This window comes from Biomphalaria glabrata, chromosome 10 (assembly GCF_947242115.1).
Source record: "Biomphalaria glabrata chromosome 10, xgBioGlab47.1, whole genome shotgun sequence".
In the NCBI taxonomy this organism is placed as follows: Eukaryota; Metazoa; Mollusca; class Gastropoda; family Planorbidae; genus Biomphalaria; species Biomphalaria glabrata.
In genome coordinates, this window is record NC_074720.1 from 21254986 (window position 1) to 21276414 (window position 21429).

Consider the following 21429-nt stretch of genomic DNA (forward strand, 5'->3'; position numbering starts at 1 on the left):
AGCAGACCTTCCCGACAGACGCCTCTCAAGGGAGCTGCAGGTTCACATGCAGCCACGTTGCAAACAAAGTCCAATGCATCGCAGTCACCCTCAGATAACAGTCTCACGTCCAGAAGATAGGTCTCTTCAGGTTCAAGTGGAAAATGTCTTCCTCTTGACAGCTCAGATTTAGAGTGGTTTGATTGACATTCATCTATGCCAATGTCGATGATGATGGTAGAAGTACATATGCCCTGTTGGTGGTTTTCTTGGCATCTAAATTCTATGTGTGATGCGCAACACGTATAGTTCATGCTAAACTTCTTGAAGCTGTTGTCAAGCTTCGAATTTCTCTCGTGAGCACCGGCAGATAGGCAGAGGTCATTAAGGTCCATAGCAACAGGCTTGAACGCAGACCCAACGTTGTCTTGCTCCGTCCGGCTCATTGAGGTACTGGTAACAGGTATAACAGGAACAAACGCTTCAGGCACATAACAGACTACAGTTAAGGTACTGGTAACAGGTACAACAAGAACAAACGCTTCAGGCACGTAACAGACTACAGTTTCTTCATTTGTCTCTTTCCGTTCGATTCGGTACATCTCGTTGAGATCATCACAGCAATCGTTGTCACGTTTCTCGTCTTGAAAGTTACAACCACAAGACTTGCCCACAACACAGACAGAGACGGCGCTCCAATCCCCAGCGTCTCCGTCACCACTGTTTGTGCAGCCACAGTCTTGATCACGCAACTTCTTTATCAACGAGTCTCTACAGGCAATTGCTTCTTTACCAACGAGTCTACTCCTTCTTTCGCTTGAGACACCATTTTATCTACCTTGTTCCCCATACTGTTAATTTGTTCACACATTGCATCAATACCTTCATGTATCTTGCCAATGAGCTCATAAATCTCCGGTTTAATTTCAAATAAGTAGGTATCTGGATCTTCGTCTTCATCTATCAAGGCTTGCCGGAGACGAGCTGTAAGCACATCCTTGGTACCACCAATTGTCTCATATCGGTAACGAAGTTCCTTCCTAAGCTTCTTTAACTGAGAGTTGGTCTAATTGTTTCAAAGCTGCCATTGTAAATCCTACCTCCTCTCGTTGAGTTGCCTATAATTCCACTTCTGACAACCAATTGTAATAACTTAAGGGAGGCAACTCAACGAGGCACATATATCTTTATTTACACGTCATCACAAGTTCATAAAACATCATCTTTCTTAGGCACAGTCTTTTCAATTCGGCTCTCAACTTGGGCGGAAATCGTTTGTCTCCTGTCAACATCCGACTTGTCTGGTCTCTGATAGTGCGCACCTTCTTTCTGCACTATCTTGGATGGCGGTGCGCATGGAAAAGTCATAACAATATAATAGAATAAGTTGATACATCATAGCCGACACCTCCTGCAGGACGGCACGGGCAATATAATACTAGTTATTACTAATCTATAGGTCAGTAGCTTTATGTAGGTTAGGCTAGGTTAATCAAAATGATCATGTGATCTTTGTGTTATAAAAATAGAATAGTGTCACTACGGAAAACATGGCTGAATCAGAAACAGATACAAATCTAGTTTCAAGCGAAGGATTTTTGCAGAAACTATTGCGTAAAATTGGAGAAGAACGAAGAAAATGTGGCAGAGGGTCATTTGTGGATAAAGGTATCGGTATGATAGGAGTAGAATCCAGATTTCTTACAATCAATGTTTTGTTTTCATTTATATTTGTGACTATTTTGTGTTGAATCAGGACTCAGCCTGACTCAGGTTATGATGTTATCATGTTATCGTTATCACTGTTATCAGGCTAATCTTTATCTTACTTACTAATCATAATGATTTTATAATGATAATCATGATAATGAGCCTAATGATAATGAGTTAAATGAGGAAGGTAGCAGGTTGAGATTAGTAACGTTATTTAAGACTAAGTGTAAGTGAAGTAAGTCTAACTTAGTCTTAGTCGTCTCTCTTAGTCTTAGTTTAGATTAAGTATTACTTAGTTAGACTTAATATTACACATGACAATATGACATTAGTAATATTTTAGTATTAGACTAGCTAGATTGTCACTAGAGCTAGATTTAGTTTAGACTAGATCTAGAATCTAGATCTATAATAATAAGTATATCAGTATGACTATGCCCTATGGCGTATGAGTATATGCCATTAAATGGATTCTAGATAATTATCATACCCACCTCAGGCACTTGTGTCCAAGTCCAAGTTATTAGAATTATTATGATACCTAAACTAAGTCGTAACCATACTAGACCTAGAATCTAGATCTAACCAATCTAACTATTACACAGTCACTATATTAGAATTAGACTATTGTCAGTTAGATTATCTAGATCTAACTAAAAATCCAACTTTAATCATTTCTAATCTAAGACTAAGAATATAGATATCTATCTAGATTATACCAGTATATATATATGTAGTCATTTTAGTCTAGTCCAGACTAAACATACAAAATACCTAGGTGTTATAATAAATGAAAAACTGTCATGGAATCCCCATATTGATGAAACTATCAAAAAAAGCATTAGGGTTTATTAAAGAAATTTCTATAAATCAAATAGGAACATAAAACTAAAATGCTATTTAACCTTGGTTAGGCCAAAAATAGAATATGCATCCTCTGTTTGAGGCCCCTCAACTCAAGAAAACATATAAGAAACTGTAAGACACAAAATAGAGCAGTGAGATTCATAACAAATGAATTTTCACATTTGACTAGAGTAACGCCTTTAGTACACTGAACCATAATCTTCAAATACAAAAACAAAATTTAATAAAATACTCAGAAAGACACAAAGATAGAGGCACAAATTTGTACAAATGCTCTTTCTTCCCTAGCGCTATCAGAGCATGAAATGGGTTGCCATAGCTAGCCAGGAAAACCAGTGACTTGGCAGAATTTAGGTCATTGGTTAATATGCATGACCCGTAGAACGTAATCATCTTCTTTTTTGAAGTAACGTCTGTATCATATGGGTATCATATAAGATAAGATAAGATAGTTAGGACTAGATCTAGAAATCAAGACAGACCTCATATCTAGAAATGAAGAAATCTAGATTTAGATTTCTAGATTTATGTTATAGAATCTAGTTATAGACCTATAACTCTGTCTTTACTATAGAATAGATCTAGAAGTCATTCTAAGAGAGTAATGAAAATGAAGTTGTATTGCCTCTAATTGAAAACCTCCTGAACTCGGGACCTTCATGAAGACAAAATCTACGAATCTAGATGTAGATAGATCTAGATCTAGTAACTAGTAGTCTAAGTAGTAATTTTCTATTAATCTATAAGTATAATATTTATCTTCGAGAAGTCTTCTAGTCTATTCCTAAGTTTTAAATAAAAATAATTTCACATACTGTCAAGATAAACAGAACTAGATCTAGCTTTAATTAGACTTTAGACTTTGCTTTCACCAGATCTGTAATATTAGGAGTTCAGTTTGTAACAGACAGTTTTTCAATTTCAAATGGGACAGTTCCAACCTCAGTTTGTTCTAATGATTTTTATGGGATGAGTGGCATAAACCACTTGGCTGCCTATCAAAGTTGGCTTGAGCTCAAATCCCAACTTGTAGTTTTTGCTGAGTGCTGAGAGGCAGCACTGAAACCTTCTCCCAGATACCCCCTCTTCCCCATAGGTAGGCCTACACAAAAGAGATTGGACCAGAGTGCATGGAGCATGCTTATAGCATGAAAGTTGTGCTAAACAAAAGTAATTTGTAAACAAAAGATGTATCACAGAAAATATTCTCCATGAACAGAACCCAGCTGATACCTTTGCTAGCAAGCTACTAAGTATAGCCAGGAAAGTTGTACCCCTAACCTCTGCAAATCCAAAACGGCCTAGCATACCATGGTTTGATACAGCTTGCAAAAGTGCTATTGGCGATAGGAAAAAACGACTGGCTGCATTTATAAAGAATCCTTTCCAGGAAAACCTAAAGCTATTCAGGATAGCTAGAGCAAAGGCTAGACAAACCATACGGTCAGCCAAAAGAAATTCCTGGAGAAGTTTTGTCGGCAGTCTGGATGCCAAAACTTCTGCTAGAGCGGTTTGGAAGGCAGTAAGGTGAATCAAAGGGAAAGAATCAAATGCAATAGGGCATTTGAAAAACCAAGGACGAACTGTCACGTCCCCCAGAGAAATAGCTGACTGCCTTGCATCCTCAATAGCAGAAAAATCATCCACTGCACACTACACGCCAGAGTTCCAAAAAGTCAAAACCAGGGAGGAAAGACACCCCATTGATTTCAGGTCAGAGAACAATGAAGACTACAACAAACCGTTCTCGCTTGATGAACTGAGGGAATCGCTGGACAAGTCACATGACACAGCGCCTGGAGAAGACGAAATCCATTACCAGTTCCTCAAGCACCTTCCCGAACCCTCATTGGCAGTCCTGCTAGGGGTCTATAACTGTGTGTGGCAAACAGGCGCTTTCCCAAACAGCTGGAGGAAAGCCACAGTTATGCCGATACCTAAACTGGGAAGAGACGGCTCTGACCCAGCTAACTATCGACCAATAGCACTAACAAGCTGCATCTGCAAAACCATGGAAAGAATGATTAACAGTAGGCTGGTCTGGTACCTGGAAAGGAATAAAGTGATCTCAAACTACCAGTGCGGATTCCGGCAGGGGCGGACAACAACTGACCACCTGGTAAGGCTGGAAGCTTATATTAGAAATGCATTACTCAGAAGAGAACATCTAGTAGCTGTATTCTTCGATATAGAAAAGGCCTATGACACAACCTGGAAACATGGCATTCTACGTGACCTGGCGCTTATGGGGCTTAAGGGATACCTCCCCCGTTTTGTGGAGGAATTCCTGAAAGATCGAAAATTCCAGGTTCGAGTGGGCAACTCCACTTCTGACACTCATGACCAGGAAATGGGTGTACCCCAGGGCAGCATTCTGTCAGTCACCCTGTTCAACATTAAAATAAATAGCATCATAAATGCGCTGTCCCCTGGCATAGAGTGCTCTTTGTATGTTGATGACTTTGTCATTTTTACTTATGTGAAAAACATGAACACCTTAGAAAGAAAATTACAGTTATGTTTAAACAAAATTCAGGGTTGGGCAAACTATAATGGTTTCAAATTCTCAGACTCCAAAACATTTAGTATGCATTTTTGTAATCTAAGGGGACTCCACCCAGACCCTGAACTATTTATACACAAAAAGAAGATCCCTGTCATGAAAATTTTTAGGCCTCACCTTAGATTCCAAATTTAATTTTCTCCCCCACATTAAGGAACTTAAGAAGAAATGTCAAAAGTCATTAAACATACTAAGAGTACTCAGCCATTCGGACTGGGGAGCTGACCAGCAATACCTTGCTGCTGCTTTATCGGAGTCTAATTCGATCCAAGCTAGACTACGGATCCATAATATATGGAGCAGCAAAGAAGTCGTACATAAAAATACTGGAACCAATACAAAATGCTGCCCTGTGTCTCTGTCTCTGTGCGTTTCGTACATCACCTATCCCAAGTCTCCATGTGGATGCTGGAGAACTCCCCATGGATATAAGAATGAAAAAGCTTGCAATGCAGTATATAGTCAAGCTAAAATCCAACCCCATGAACCCTGCTTTCGACTCCATATTTAACCCCACAGAGGTAGAATTATACAATCGAAGGCCTAACGTCATACAGCCGTTGGGCCTTCGAATGAGAGAACCCATCCAAAATTTAACCCCACCCATTGACCAAATCTCTAAAATAGAAACCCCTCAGAATCCTCCTTGGCTAATGAATAAACCCAAATTAAATTTATCCCTCCTTAATTTCAAAAAAGAAAATACAGACCCAAGCATACTACAAGTCCACTTTAGGGAACTGCAGGAGAGCTACAGAGATTTTGGCACCATCTACACAGACTGATCCAAAATGGAGGGAAAGATCGCGTGTGCCTGCTCCTTTCAGAACAAAACAATCTCCCGTAGACTCCCCGATGGATGCTCCATCTTTACGGCCAAATTGCATGCAATATTGCTTGCACTTATGGCCGTAAAAGCATCAGAAAGGAGGAAATTTATAATCTGCTCCGACTCCAAATCTGCATTGCAAGCTTTGGGGTGGATGAAGACTGACATCCCATTGGTACATAAGATCCTGAAGCTGTTGGACCAAATAACAGCCGACCGTAGGGATGTCACCTTCATCTGGGTCCCCTCCCATGTTGGCATTGAGGGAAGCCGCAGACAGAGAAGCAAAGAGAGCCCTAAATCATGCGGTGTCAGGAATCCAAATTCCCTACTCGGACCTGAGACAAAGTATTGCCTCTGCCACCTATCGAGAGTGGCAGAACCAATGGGAGGCTGAGACTCACAGTAAACTCAGGCAGATTGTGGCGGATGTCAGGTGGCGGCCCAGATCTAAGGGTCTGACAAGGCGTGGTACCACGACCATGTTCAGACTTAGGATTGGCCACACCTACATCACGCACTCTTTTGTACTGAAGAAAGAGGAGCCCCCATTTTGTGAGTACTGTGACTCTTGCCTCACCGTGGAACATATCCTCGTTGATTGCCCCAGATACCAGGATGTCAGGGCGAAATATTTTAGAGCCACTAATTTAAAAACACTATTTGATAATGTCGACCTTGGGAAGGTACTGGGCTTTATCCGGGAAGTGGGGCTATCTACGAAGATCTGATTTATGAATTTGTGAACATGCACTATTTACATTAGATTTTTACCAAATATTTAAATTTTTACTACCTTTACTATTTTAACTGTGAATAGACCTTGATTTTAATGATATGACTGTATAGAATCTGGCCCTTGTTGTTTAGAGAGAGAGTAGTCCTTAAGGGACTGCAGGCACGACATGGCCTAAATTGTGCCGATGTGCCTCAAATCAAAAATCAAATCAAACAAAAGATGAAAATGCTTGCTCACATTCTGTATGCTGATCTGAAGTGAATTCTCTTTGTTCAGGAAAATGTTCACATGGTAATGATAGCCAAAAATTTATCATTTTGAATGTCATTTGGAATGAGTTTGCTTTTATATTATTACTGATTAATAAAAATGGTTTTATAAATACAAGATTTTTTTTTTCAGCAAAATCATTACAACTACTATTTAGACATCATAGTAGCTAAAGCCCTGTTGTGGTTTTTTTTTTTCTTCTTTAAACATCTCAGAGGTATGGTATGCCTTGTATTTCTATGTTGTTGCTTGGCCACTCCTGATATAGATCTTCTACAATTATTAGAAGTACTAGTTTAAATAAGCTGAGCCATATTTTCTCAAACTTTTGGTGTAAATAAACACCAAACCTTAAATTGATTATCAAGTGGTTCAATCGATTTAGCTGTGTAGATGATTCCATTTACACCCAAAATCTGAGAGCCATGAAAATAATATGGCCACTGTAAAGGCAGCAACTAAAAATGGACAAAAGATAGGACATGTTTGGCTCCACTGGCTGAAGAATATTCCCATCACCAAATGGATTCCTTATTCTAGGGATGTTGCTGGATTCATCACTCTTAAATGTGGAGATAATACAAGGACCTGAATACATCATTATCAAGTTATTTTTCAAGATTCATTTAAATTCAATAAAATAATTTAGATTAAATAGAGTTTTAAAAAATTGTATTCTAAAATCATTGTTCGTTTAAAATATTGTTTTAAAGTATTTTTATTAGAAATCAACAAAAAAAAGTTATTTTCAAGTCAGACTCAACTAGATATTTTGAATTTTATTCCAAGCTTGCATGTAAGGAAATAGTTGAAGGGCTCATGGATGAATCTATGACTTATCTAGTCCATCAACAGAAGGTCAAGTTTTTAATTGCATTCTTGTTCATGATAGTCAAGTTGTTATGTGCAATTCTAGTTCATCTAGAAAATAATATGGATTTTTATATTTTTTCAGAAAATGGCTTCGAGCTGTTGAATAGCAATCAGTTTTGGCCTGACATGTTTTCACAATATTTCCTAAACAGCAGCTCCTACTCAGATGACTGCAGAGATGATATGCTTTTTTATATACGTAAAAACCCAGATCTCAAGTCCAAACATGGACACATACAAGTAGGTAAAAAAAAAAGTTGTGTTTTAATGTTCTCATTTTTCCAACAAATCAATCACCATCATATTTAAAGAGAACTTTCATATATAAATCTTTGCATTAACAAATTAATGCCTAGTTTACCCTTCATTAAAAAAACACACTATTTGTATTACTGTATTAACTAGCTGAATTCTGACAAGAGGGAGTGAAAATGAAAGGATATATAGTCTTGTATAATTAGTCTCTAATTGAACTTAGTTTTAGTTTGTATAATGTTGTACCAGCCAGTAAGTCACAATGTGAGCAAAGTCGACTTTGTTTCTTTGCTTTGATTTCATATACAACATCTTATAGCAGTAACAATACAAATAATAATAATGTGTTTGAACACTTTTAGAATGTTTCTCTTTTATTCTCAGCCTCTAGTAGAAGTGTACAGAAGAGATTCCAAACGTCTTCCAACATTGACTGAGCCAACCATTGATTGGGAGGAGACAGTGTATTTAAATATTATATTGCACCAGGTGAGGCCAGAGATCTAATTTAACATTATATTAAACCAAATGACATTAAAGAATTCCCCTGGCAGAATATATGATGTTGCTGATTCCAAACTGTGCCATTGCCTGTCCCATGAACACATCAGCTGGTAGAGGGGGGGGGGAAACTGCTGTGGGGGGACATCATTCTAACTAATGCCCAGATTTCATCTCATATTCACGGCCACTTGATGACTGAAGAAGTCTAGATTTTGTGTGTAAGGAAATTTATATGTAAAAATTTTTTTTTTTTTTTAAATTTAAACTACCTATCAGGATACTAAACATAATTCAAAGCACTTAGCGTTAAAAAAAAATGGACTTAGAAACGTCTTTTAGTATACAAAAAGGCATTAATAGAGTTATTTCAACTCTATCAAAGAACAGAAGGTCAACTAAATCCTTGACCAGGCACTAAATGCACTCAATGCCATAATAAGACATACTTGTTGATGTAATCAAATGAAACTACATTGTTTTGCTTTGCTTGTTTGAGTGGAGAGTATCTCACTGGTACACATCTACAGAAATCACATGATGCTGTTGTATCTTTCAGTTTGAGTATACTCTGACATGTGGACTGTGTACAAGGACAGATGAGAAAAACCTTCAAATTCTGAAAAAGTTTTCCCAGGTGAACTCATTGTGTAGAAATGTGCTGTGGCCTGTAGGTAGCAAGAATCTTGTTAGAGTAGGAACAACATAATCAGAACATTGTTAGAGTAGGAAGCATCTATCTTTAATTTGTCTTTTCTGATTAATGATGGCCCATGACACAGAAGCTTACCAGAGTCAGAAAAATAATATATTGAATTTTTAAACACTGTTTTGATAATCCTTAACTCTTTCTCTCCGTAATTATTTACCACTTTCTGGTAGAATCAATGTTGGTATCATCAGTTAGAAGAGAAAGAGTAAAATTAATAAAAGTTATTTATTTATTGGTATTTCAACATTGACTTTGTAAATAATAAATAAATAAATAAATATATATATATATATACAAAGCTTATATCATCTCACTCTGTCTGGTAAAAAGTTTGTACACATTATTTCTCCCACACAGTATCTCAGATCAAGCTGAAATTTACACAATTAATAATAATAAACAAGTTAATGTTAATTTCTTTTATATCCTGTGTAGACAACAAACAAAATAAGTAAAATATCTGTTACTTGATCTACCAATCCCTTTTTTTTTTTCAGCAATAAATTATTCTACTTTGACTTATTATTAATGCAGTCTTGTCTATTACAGATAGTGTATCTTGTCTATTACAGAGAGTGTATCTTATCTATTACAGAGAGTGTATCCAAGTCCAAGTAGGAGATCCATGGATAGTAAAGGAACACATGAAGAGATCACTTACCCAAACATATTTTTCACTGTGGATGACTTTGAGGAGGTGAACTGAAACAATTACTAGTACCACATAACTGATATTATTTCTACTAACATAAAAAGTAACAAGTTTCTTATAGCATCATAATTAACATCTTTCATTAATACTCCCATGTAAAATGTTTCATTAACTATTACAAGTAACATGTTTCTTTGATACTCACATGTAACATGTTTCATTGAACCTCACAAGTAATATGTTTCTTTGAGTATTATAAGTAACATGTTTCTTTGAATATTACAAGTAACATTTGTACCAGCATAATGCTATCTTGTACCACATTGAACTGTAGAAGTAATTTTGTAAGGAAACATTTTCAAGGCCATTTTGTTTTGTTTTTTGAATCAGGCATTTCAAGATCTGATTGTCCGAGACAGTGAAAGTGTAGCTGTGGAACTGACAGCCAGTGACAAACAGAAACTGTTCTCTGTTGTCCTATTTTTAGGATCTGTTAAATATGATGCTTTGAAACGAGTTTATGATGGCAGGGTATGTATGAATATAATTAGTGAATTTGTTTTGTAAATGATCAAACTTATTTCTTAGTTTATATTGACTTTTTACTTGTAAACTAGTTTTATGCTAAATATTTTTAAAAGTATTTTCCTTTTTGAAGGCAAGTTTGACTCAGAAAATAACGCAGAGAATGTCTATGGGCCTGATTAAAAACAAGAAGCGTGTTGAGTTCATGAAGATGAGAGGTCCCAGGGGGAAAGGCTGTGCTGAGATGGCAGTTAGTCGACTCAAAGGTTCTGGGCCAGAAACTCCTGATTTAGAGAATTTTCCCGTGGGAGATTTTGAAGGAAGTGATCAGGAAGTAAGTTGAATTATCTTTGTGAGTTTTGTCTATCATCATTGCTCCTTTGAGTTCCTCGTGGAACATAGGGCCTCGACAAAAACACACCACTCTCCACGGTCTCTTGCTAGTTTTTTTATGGTTTCCCAGCTCTTCCCGGTCTTCTCTGCTTCTTCAAGTACACTGCGTCGCCATGTTCTTTTTGGTCTACCTTTGCGTCTTGTTCCCTGGGGGGTTCCACTCTAAGGCCTGCCTAGCTCTGTTGCTGGTATCTTTTCTAAGGGTGTGACCAATCCATCTCCACTTCCTCTCTAAGATCTGCATTTTTCTGTCCACTCATCTCCCACAGTTTGGTGTTTTCTACTTTGTCTTACCAGTGTATTTTTAGGATATTTCTCAGGCATCTGTTGATGAAGGGCTGTATTTTTTTTGTTGTGGCTTCAGTTGTTCTCCATGTTTCAGAACCATACAGTAGGACAGCCTTGACATTAGAGTTAAAGATTCTTAGTTTAGTCTTGCTTGAGATGTGAGGAGATTTCCAGGTTGGTTTTAGCTGTGTAAATGTCTGACGCGCTAGATTTATATGGCGTTTAATGTCTTCATCTGTTCCATCTGATATACTGACTACACTCCCAAGGTATATAAAATTTTCTACTTGGTCTATTGTCTGAGAATCCAGTACTATGTCTCCAATTTGTTTATTGTTTACTTTAAGTACTTTAGTTTTTTGGTGGTTTATTTTGAGGCCTACTCTTTTTCCTACTTCACTTAAAGCTGTGACCTTTTCTTGCATATCCTGTAGTCTCTGTGATAATAGGGCTATGTCATCAGCGAATTCCAGATCTTCCAGCTTTTGTGTGAGAGTCCATTGGATTCCTTTCCCTGCGTTAGAGTAGGCTTCTTTTGTGACCCAATCCAATACTAGAAGGAACAGGAGTGGTGAAAGAAGACATCCCTGTTTGACTCCTGTTGTGACTGGAAATTCCTCTGACAGCTTACCACAGTGGGTTACTTGGCAGGTGAAACCATCATAAAGGTTCTTAATTATAGTTATGTTTTGTCTATGCATGATCTAAATAGTTAGGATATAGAAGCCCTTGGTTTTAGTTATTCCCTTGATATATTAGATCAGGATTCTTTAGCCCATTGAGGGTTTTCAATGCTGTCAATTAGCTGTCACATATTTTTAGTTAAACACATTCATAGTTTTTCAATGTACAGATTATAGTTTTGATTTTGTTGACATTTTATTGTGTCATGAATGGCAGTCTATCTATTTTTTATGACTTTTCTTCAAGCTAACTGCTCATTTGTAACTAATTATTTTCATTGTAATGGACAGAAACATCTGAACTTGTCATTTCTGAACATCTTTCAGGATCAGTATGCACAGAGAAGAATGAGTGATCCCAGCCAGGGTATTACTAACTATGTCCGGGGCAGCTTCAGGCGAGCCCTTAGTATGAAGAAATCTAGGTCAGAGACAGCAGGAGTGGATGCCCCTACTGATGAGGATGAAACAGAGGTGGAGGCAGGTACTTTGCAGGATGGTATGAGATCAAAGCTTTTTTGTTTCTTTGATCTAACCTATTTGACATTTAACAGTGAAATACTCTCTCTCTCTCTCTCTCTCTCTCTCGTCTTATTGACTTCAGCATTGAGAACAAATTGTATGAAAAAATCATCAATGTGGATGTCATAATAAATTCTCTCAAAATCTTATCAAAATTGTCCTAATTCTGTTTTAAATAGTTGCTCTGCCTACTTATGCTCTCAAAAAAATAATATCCATATTTTAAAATGAAAAGGTTTTATGTTGAACATTTTTGAAAATGACATTTCCCTCGGGTTGTTCTCAAGCTCAGAATGACTACTTCCAATTTTCTTTGGCAAAATTCTTAATTCTAATAAAGAAGCCATTGCATTAAGTCATGTACATTAGGTTCTTCTTGAATGGTACCAAAAGAGTGGGTCGCAGACAGTTGCAGTCTGTTTGTAATTAAACATTTTAGCTCCTTCATATATAACTTTTAGACTAATGATTAACATGGTGAAAACATACATTCAATGGGATCTACTTGGCTCAACATATTACTGTAGAAAATCATAAATAACTCACATCTACATTACAATCACGCTATTGAAGCATTATCAGACTTTGTAGAAGAAATAATGAGACAGTGTTGTCTCAAATAATAATTTATGTTAGCACTATGACCACTAGAGATACAGAGTGAAAGATAACTAGACTTCTAATAGTTGCAGTTATTTATGTCGCATGTATTTATTTAACTAAATTCTCAGTTAAATTTTTAACTATAGAGAAATGAATGTGTTAAGTTTAGAAAAGAAGACTCGTGTTTCACTTGCATATATATTTGTTTGGTGCAGAGCTAGCTGAAAGTGAACAGTACAATGGATTCTGGGGAAAGTCTTTCGGTCAGGCCTGGCATTGGTTTAAAGAAAAGAAAAGAGCATCATCTATAGCTTTAAATGCCAACCTCACTTATGTCATGTTGCCTTGGCATAGAATTATTGCAGGTTAGTCACATGATTTGTGTTTTGATTAGTTTATGTCTTCTGATAAATCTTGACACATATGGAGACCTAAAGATGTTTTATGTGTTGCCTTGTGTAGAATTCCACAACATATTAACTTTAGAGCTCAATAGCATTCATTTAAGATGATTAAACACTATGGTCTTAACAGAGCTGATAAGTGAGTGATGGCCTAGTGAGAGAATAGCTTAAGTCTGCTTTTGTACTTCATCTCTTATTCTCTCTTTGTTGAAAGCTCACTCACTGAATTATTATTCAATGACATGTAAAGTTGTTCTTCGTTCTCGTTTTTTTATGTTGGAGATTTCAGATAAATAATCCTTTATCTGAGATAAATTGCACAGTGGTTTCCAAATAGGCAGTTCTCAATATAGTTTTTCCTCCAAAGGAGGGTTTCGGTGCCAGAGTCTTGTTCAGCCAATAGAGTATGCAGCTTTGAAGGGTGTAATCGTCATTCTCTGGTGAAACATATGTTGTCTCATTCATTTGTGGGGGAAAATTGTGTTGTCATAGCGAGATAGCTTATAAAGCTTATAATAGGCATTATTTTTCTTGTAATTGGAATGTGTTAGCTGGTCCATTTCTCATGTATTCTACTCTCTATCATTTTTTTTCATTGCTTCTGGGTAGAGAGGGATTTTCTTGTATTTGTTCATTCTCCCATCTTTGTCCAGAATGTCTGCTTTTTCATTGCCTTCTATTTCAATGTGTGCTGAAATATTCAAGAACAGTTTTCTTGTTGTTATTGTTTATAGAAGCAAGGAAGCTTTGGTCACAAGGAGGTAATGTACTGACTCTGTGCTGCTTTGTTGATTCAATAGTTATATTTTCTGATTGATATTTCTTTTTTAAGGTTCAGTGATTCCTGAATAAAATTGTTTTTTAGCTATTTTTGAATGCCAGACTTGTGGATTTTGGATTTGAGTGGGTGCCTCCATTTTGGTGAATTGGGACAGAATTTGTATTTCTCTTCTTTCATCCAAAGAAACCAGGCAGCCATTTCCTCCATTGGGTGCTGTTTTTGTTGCTTGTCATTATCCTTAGGCCTACATTTGTACCTTGTCTATTTTCTGTAAGTTGGTTTAATCTGCTGAGCCCAAGCTGTAATGCATATACTAGAGTGGGTCTGATGTCACTTTTTAGAGAGTCACTGCCAGCTTATTTTTTCAAAAGGGATAATCTTTGGATGCCTTTACTCTGTATTTTTTCAATTTTTTTTCCAAGTTAGTATTGTGTCATATGTGACTTTAAGATATGTAGAACTGCCATTTTTTTTAAAGAGAAAAAATCTATTTAGTATGCATATAAATTGGACATAATTAAAAACAACAATTAATAAGTAGTTTTTCATATTATCACATGAACTGAGGTGCATTACCGCGGGAATAATACACTTAACTATTTTTTTTAATTATTTTTTTTATGGAAATGTTTTATTTTTGAGGATTTGAATAAGAGATTGACCCTTTACAAAAGAATTAGATCAATTAGATATTCATTATAAGACATCAGTTAGGCCAGGTTCACATATAACTTCACATTCACTTTCACCTATCCTTTGGTCTACTGGACCGGACCACTGGGGCACCACACAAGATCTGTCAACCTTTTTTCTTCATTCTTCTCTGTCATTTGTCTTTGATAGAATTTCATTCCGATGTTCTTTCTCAAAAGATTGAAACTTGCCTTTTTACCAGCCTTGGTGGACCACTTCGGGGGCCAATTTTGAGTTTGTGTTTCCACACAAACTGTCTTTGTAACCTTGTTTTTTCTAGAGCTTCTATATCTAGTGTTAATTTTATCATTTGTTGTTTTGTTGATAGTGAGAAAATGGTATATGATGTCTTTTAGGAGTTGATGGTACATGCCCCAGTATTGGACCTCTCATTGACTCAATGGAAAGTGTCTTCTAGTGGACATTTTATTTTCCTAAATATTGTTATGTGCTGATTAAAGCAAGGTCATCTGTATACTTGCTGCTTGAGATTTTTCTTGGTAAGTTTTGGTAAAATGTATAGAACGGTTTTTGGGGACTGAACTCCTCCTTATGCCAACTGTGTGACCTATTTCCCAGACTTAATTGAATGCTTTTTCAAAGTTAATTCAAACAATCATTGTTGGCTTCTTTCCTTGAATTTCATCTTCTGTCTGATTGGGTCCTCTGTATATCTACCTTTTCTAAAGCCAACTTGGGCTTCAGTAAGTAGATTGTTTGACTCAAGGATCCAAGTGAGTCTGTTATTTACCACTCTTTCAATAAGTTTGCATGTACAGCTGGTGAGGCTGATTGGGCGGTAGCTGTCTAGTTTGTTTCTTTATTTGCCATGCTTTAGTATGGGGATAATGATGGTCTTCTTCCAGCTTTTTGGGTCTCTGCCTGATTTCTAGCTTTCATGAAAGATATGTAGCAGTTTTTGTTTTGGTTTGAGGGCCTAAGTAGCATGTTGTTAGAGATTTTGTTGGGGTCTGGGTCTTGATTTTGTTTGAGGGCCTAAGTAGCATGTTGTTAGAGATTTTGTTGGGGCCTGGGTCTTGATTTGGTTTGAGGGCCTAAGTAGCATGTTGTTAGAGATTTTGTTGGGGCCTGGGTCTTGATTTGGTTTGAGGGCCTAAGTAGCATGTTGTTAGAGATTTTGTTGGGGTCTGGGTCTTGATTTTGTTTGAGGGCCTAAGTAGCATGTTGTTAGAGATTTTGTTGGGGCCTGGGTCTTGATTTGGTTTGAGGGCCTAAGTAGCATGTTGTTAGAGATTTTGTTGGGGCCTGGGTCTTGATTTGGTTTGAGGGCCTAAGTAGCATGTTGTTAGAGATTTTGTTGGGGCCTGGGTCTTGATTTGGTTTGAGGTCCTTTAAGGCTTCATCTAATTCTTTCATTTTTAGGTTTGTTATCATTCCTGGAGAGTGTGCTGGTTACATGGGTTCTAAGTTAGGTTATATTTAGAACTTATCAATTACTGTTCTTTCATTTCTAATTTCTCATAATCTAATGATTTGTTTTGCTCAACAAGTAAATAAAACTTATTTATTCAAAATCCTTTTATATATTTTGTCATTTTTTAAGAAATAAAAATTCTGGTATATTTAGTGTGTGATCTTTTGTTTTTTTTTTGTTTGATTTCCTCCAGACTTATTAGAAGAAAAACAAAAGCCAGTTCTCACACATTGACTGCAGCTGTTTGAAACACACAGTGTTGTTGTTGTTGTTAGATTTTCTTCTAGAATTTTCTTAAGAATTATTTGTGAAAACCAGATCTCAGACCATTGAGTTACTTCAAACTATAACTTGCTGAATAGAGAACCAGCACACAGCATCAGAAACAATCAAGCCAACTTACATACAAGTCTTACTGTTCATTGGAAGTTTATTTGCAATGTTTCTGAGATGGGCGCCACAGTTGAACTTTGTGACCTGAAGGCAGTTTATTGCTTTCAATAACTTGTAATTTAACAATAAAGTACTTAGCACGGACATAACAATATGGTACTTAGGACGAACAAAACAATATGTACTTAGCATGGACATAACAATATAGGACTTAGGAGGACAAAACAATATGTACTTATCATGGACATAACAATATAGGACTTAGGAGGACAAAACAATATGTACTTAGCATGGACATAACAATATGGTACTTAGGATGGACAAAACAATATATACTTAGAATGGACAATCCTTTGTTGTAAACATTTGAGGAGAAATGAAATTGAGAAACACTAGTCTCTATGTCTACATACAACTACAATGTCTATGTTTGTGCTATAGATATTTGTCTGTATAGTAAATGGGACTTTATTTATTTATCATAAGCATAATTATAAAACTTAAAACTGTGGGGTTTATTCTTAATCTATGATTATTATATGATGTTATATGTTGTTATCAGTATCAGTATTTTTTTGTCTTTTGATTGAGCTGTAGAAAGTTGTGTTGATTTGTTTTGCTAATTCCATTCCCAGGGACATGTTGCATAGCCAGAGTAAAACTTTGACTAGCATGAGGTACATTGGAAAGAACTTTTGGACTAACAGAACATAATACTGGCTAAACAAATTAAGACTGATTTCTTTGACAGCAATTAAGTCCTGTCATATGATGGACATACAAATTTTTACCTTTAGTAGCAGCTTTTTTTTTCTTTTTTTTTTTGTAATAAGATAAAGTTTTTGCTGTTAACCATTTTTAAGTTCAGGTTGAATTAGTAGTTAAACTAAAACTTTGCAACTAGCTCCTATAAGAATGTTGTGAACTGTAGTTTTCTCCCCTTTTCTTTTGCTTAGTCTGTATCTTACAATTCTAGACAAATGGAGTTCTATATTGTTGGCTCTTTCTTAGCTTATATGAATGTCTTGCTTATACTGAAACTATTTGTGTTCTAAATAGCATAATGTAGACATTGATTATAGAATCTGTATGTAAACATTTGTCAAGGTTATTTATATATGTACATTGAAGTTGTTCTATATATTTACATATTTCTTGATGTATTTCCATGGACCCTTCAGACATTGTGATTTTTTATTTTCAAGAAAGATAACTCTCTGTACAAGAAACACTTTCATATGCTCCTGGCCATAATTGTGTGTGTCTGTGTGTGTTTTAATGGATAATTGTAAAAGTATATCATTTTAAAGTTCTATCTACTTGAAAACTTGAACTAGTCCTATGAATGACACAACATTCTGTTGCTCTTAATGGGCTCTTCTGCTTCACACTTCTTTAGTAAGGGACCACATTTTAAGAGGCAGCAATGATCACAAAAATAAATATATGTATTGCAAACATAATTAGCTTGTTGTAGTCCATCCTGGCATGTTTAGTTCACTGCATTGTTTGTATAGCAAAAGTTTCTAACAACATTAGAGGATGTCTAGTGTGAGGTCCACAAACTTTGAACCAAAGTCACCAAACTTTTTGTTGAATTCAACTTAATTTCAGAAATCAGTCTGTAATCTTTTTAATATCACATAAATTGTAGATTTGGGCAGAGTGGTACATAAATTGTGACCAAGATGGAAAAAATATAATTGTGAAATGTTGTTTATCCTCATTCATCCCTGGTTACTATGGCAATGCTGTCCAAGAAACTTTTGAATTGCTGTGCTACTGGTACACTGAAAATGTTTTTTTAATCATAAAAAAAGCACTTTTGTTTTCTTTTTTTTTTTTGTTATAAAAAAACAACAAATAACAAGATTAGGCATTTAGTTTTTTTCACAATTTTTGTTTTGATTTAAAATATTTTGATGAAATGGAAGTTTAGAATGATGTACACTAGAATGTGAACATAGACTTTAAATTATTTATAAGCATTCTAGTTGCAATTCACTTTTAATCTCTTAGTAAACATAAAGTTCATGTCTAGTTTTGATGATTGGGCAGCCTTTTAATGAGCAGTGAGTATCTATAAGATATAAAGGAATACTAGTCTACTCTGTTTCATATATCTTTACAATTGTACAAACTTTAAATTAATTTTCAATGAATTCATATGTTATATTTCTTTTGAATGTGTCACATTGTGATGGTAGAGTTGAGTGGTATATCTGCCAATGTCATATAAGTAGTTGCATTTGTATCCGACTCATTGTAAATATTGTAGTTATGTCACTTGTTTGTTATATGTATATATATGCATTTAACATTGACAGTATGTAATATAATGACTTCATCCAGCCCTTGCACTGGAATGTAATGTTACCTAATGTATAGACATCTACCCAATCATTAGGTTTTCTAAATGTTTGTTAGTAGTTTCCCATTCTGAGACTTTCCTAAAACACTAAACCAATTTAGATTGAGATTTATTTTCAGGACATCTATCCCCGTTTCCTTTTGTTTTCACATTTGTACACAGAGACACCTTCTTTCCCAACTGATATATTTCTCTTCAAACTACATTTTGAAATACATTCCTAAAGAGCAAAAAGGAAAAGCAAGCTCAAGAAAGTCATTTTTGTACAAGCTATTTTGGTTTTTATTCTAAAATCTTTGTAGTTTTTTTAAATTATGGTCAGAACTTCTTGAGCCAAAATGACCACTGTGCCTAAACTGCTGTCCTACTTCAGGCTTAACAATGGGAAATCTAAAGAAGTATTTTTACACATATACTTGCATTGTGTATCAGCTGACATATAGTTGTGTTGTATATCAGCTGCCACTTTGTTTTGTTCCATACTTAGAGGTACAAAATAGATCAATTGTCAAATTTGTTTAAAAAACAACAACAATGTGATGACTCTCTAATTAAATTGATCACTTGGAAGATGTCAATGACTTTGTGAAACTCCATTCTACTACCTCTTCTACTCAATACATTCTGTAGTCAAGGTGACAGCTCAATATACAATTGATCTCTTTATACAAGCAAAATTAGTTGATGTGTAGACATTGTAGCTTTTTATCTTTTTATTTAATTTAAAAATGTAAAATATTAATATTTATCATTATCCAACTTTGAAGATTAAATTATTTCTAGAAATAAAAAAAAAAGATTTTGATGCAGATATTCTGTAATAAATTGTAATTGGTCAGAACTATTTGTTCACAAAGCACTATCCGAACCTGATGTAAAACAGCCAAAGCTTTGGCCTACTTGATGAGAGACTACTTTCACATAGTAGATATACAAAGCTATCAAAACTCATTTATACCTCAATATCTAGGTTGTTATTTTTCAACTTAGATTCAAATGTTAAAATGAACAACCAGAACTCTTGTATAACTCAATGTCTGAGTTTGTTGGGGTTTTTTTTAACATCAATTTAATTTTGCGAGATTCCAATGTTAAAATGAACAACCAGATTTCTGGTATGTCATAGTTTGTTGTTTTTAACTTTGATTTTATTTTGTGGGATTCAAATGTTAAAGTGAACAAAACATGAAATGAATCTAAATGTGTTTCTTTATACATTTGTATATGTGGATGTGAGAACAATGAAATTGAAATTAATGGAATTTTTGTGACATCAGAACTAGTGAGGAATTGTTGGAACCCAATGTGTTCTGTATTTATATATCAAAATGTAAAATAAAAACACCAACATACACTCTCTGCTTCCATTCATGTACTCACACTGTGAAATCAGAGACAGAATTTGTTAAGACTTGTGTGCCACTTCATTGTGTCATCCAAAGACACTCTACTTGAGGTCTTCAAATGTTTCCTAAAGTCAATCACCTGATTCGCTTGTTATTTCTTTAGAATTTGTTTACATCTTAGTTGGACTCATACTTCTGTTTCAATGCAACTATCAATGGAGTGTGGAGTCAAGTGTGGAGATAAGTCTTGATGTGTTTCAGCTTTGTGCTTCATATTGCATTGATATTAAAACAACTTTTGAACAAACCATTCTAGTACGTCTGGGCCTACTTTCATTCTATTCAGTTATCTATGCCTACTTTCATTCAGTTCAGAGTTATCTGTGCCTACTTTCATTCAGTTCAGAGCTATCTATGCCTACTTTCATTCAGTTCAGAGCTATCTATGCCTACTTTCATTCAGCTCAGAGCTATCTATGCCTACTTTCAACTATCATTCAGTTTAGTTATCTTTTTATTTTGTTTGATACTCTCTCTAGACAAACCACACAAAGTGCAATGGCTACTAGTAACTCTATCTTGGTTTAGTGGTTCTACATGTTTTTCTTTTGTATTACAGACTAAGTCATAGAATGCAATGTTTCAAAGTTACATTTTCTATTTGGTTGCTAAGCAGATTTTTATCAGATGTATTTTATTTTCTCTTGCATCAACATTGAATGTTGTTTTTAAATTTGATACAATTTACTTTTTAATGTACATTTTGAACTAGTGATATTTTGATCTGTATTTCTAGTCTATGGTGGAATAAATAAACTTGAAGAAAACAAAAACATTTGGTTTTGTGAACTAACATTTTGCTGAAGGAACAATTTTATTTTAGTGTTATTGAGTGGTCATTAAAAGTATTTTGACTAAGTGGCTTAAGTGTTTTTTACTGCTTCGCTGACTGAAAGATCTTTGATCTATTTTAAGTTAATAGATTCTGATTAGTACATGACATCAGCTGTGTAGGTAACTACAAGCATATTGTGTTGAG

At 35.4% G+C, this 21429-nt stretch overlaps 1 protein-coding gene across 7 annotated transcripts; it reads left to right on the plus strand.

The window, feature by feature from the left end:
* The first annotated feature begins 1248 nt into the window (after positions 1-1248).
* LOC106054462 (uncharacterized protein KIAA0930 homolog) lies at positions 1249-21311 on the plus strand. Of its 7 annotated transcripts, XM_056043607.1 has the most exons (11): positions 1526-1647; positions 7750-7818; positions 7916-8073; positions 8473-8577; positions 9149-9226; positions 9897-9998; positions 10344-10484; positions 10612-10812; positions 12170-12341; positions 13183-13332; positions 16474-21311. In XM_056043607.1, exons 3-11 carry the CDS (start codon positions 7960-7962, stop codon positions 16512-16514), a joined length of 1104 nt encoding a protein of 367 aa, XP_055899582.1. In that variant the 5' UTR covers positions 1526-1647; positions 7750-7818; positions 7916-7959; the 3' UTR covers positions 16515-21311. The 7 variants fall into 7 exon arrangements, with proteins under 7 accessions (XP_013065788.1, XP_013065789.1, XP_013065790.1 ...); XM_013210334.2 differs by lacking the exon at positions 7750-7818 and having other exon boundaries at positions 1249-1647; XM_013210335.2 differs by lacking the exon at positions 7750-7818 and having other exon boundaries at positions 1249-1647; positions 17309-21311.
* Positions 21312-21429: the final 118 nt, after the last annotated feature.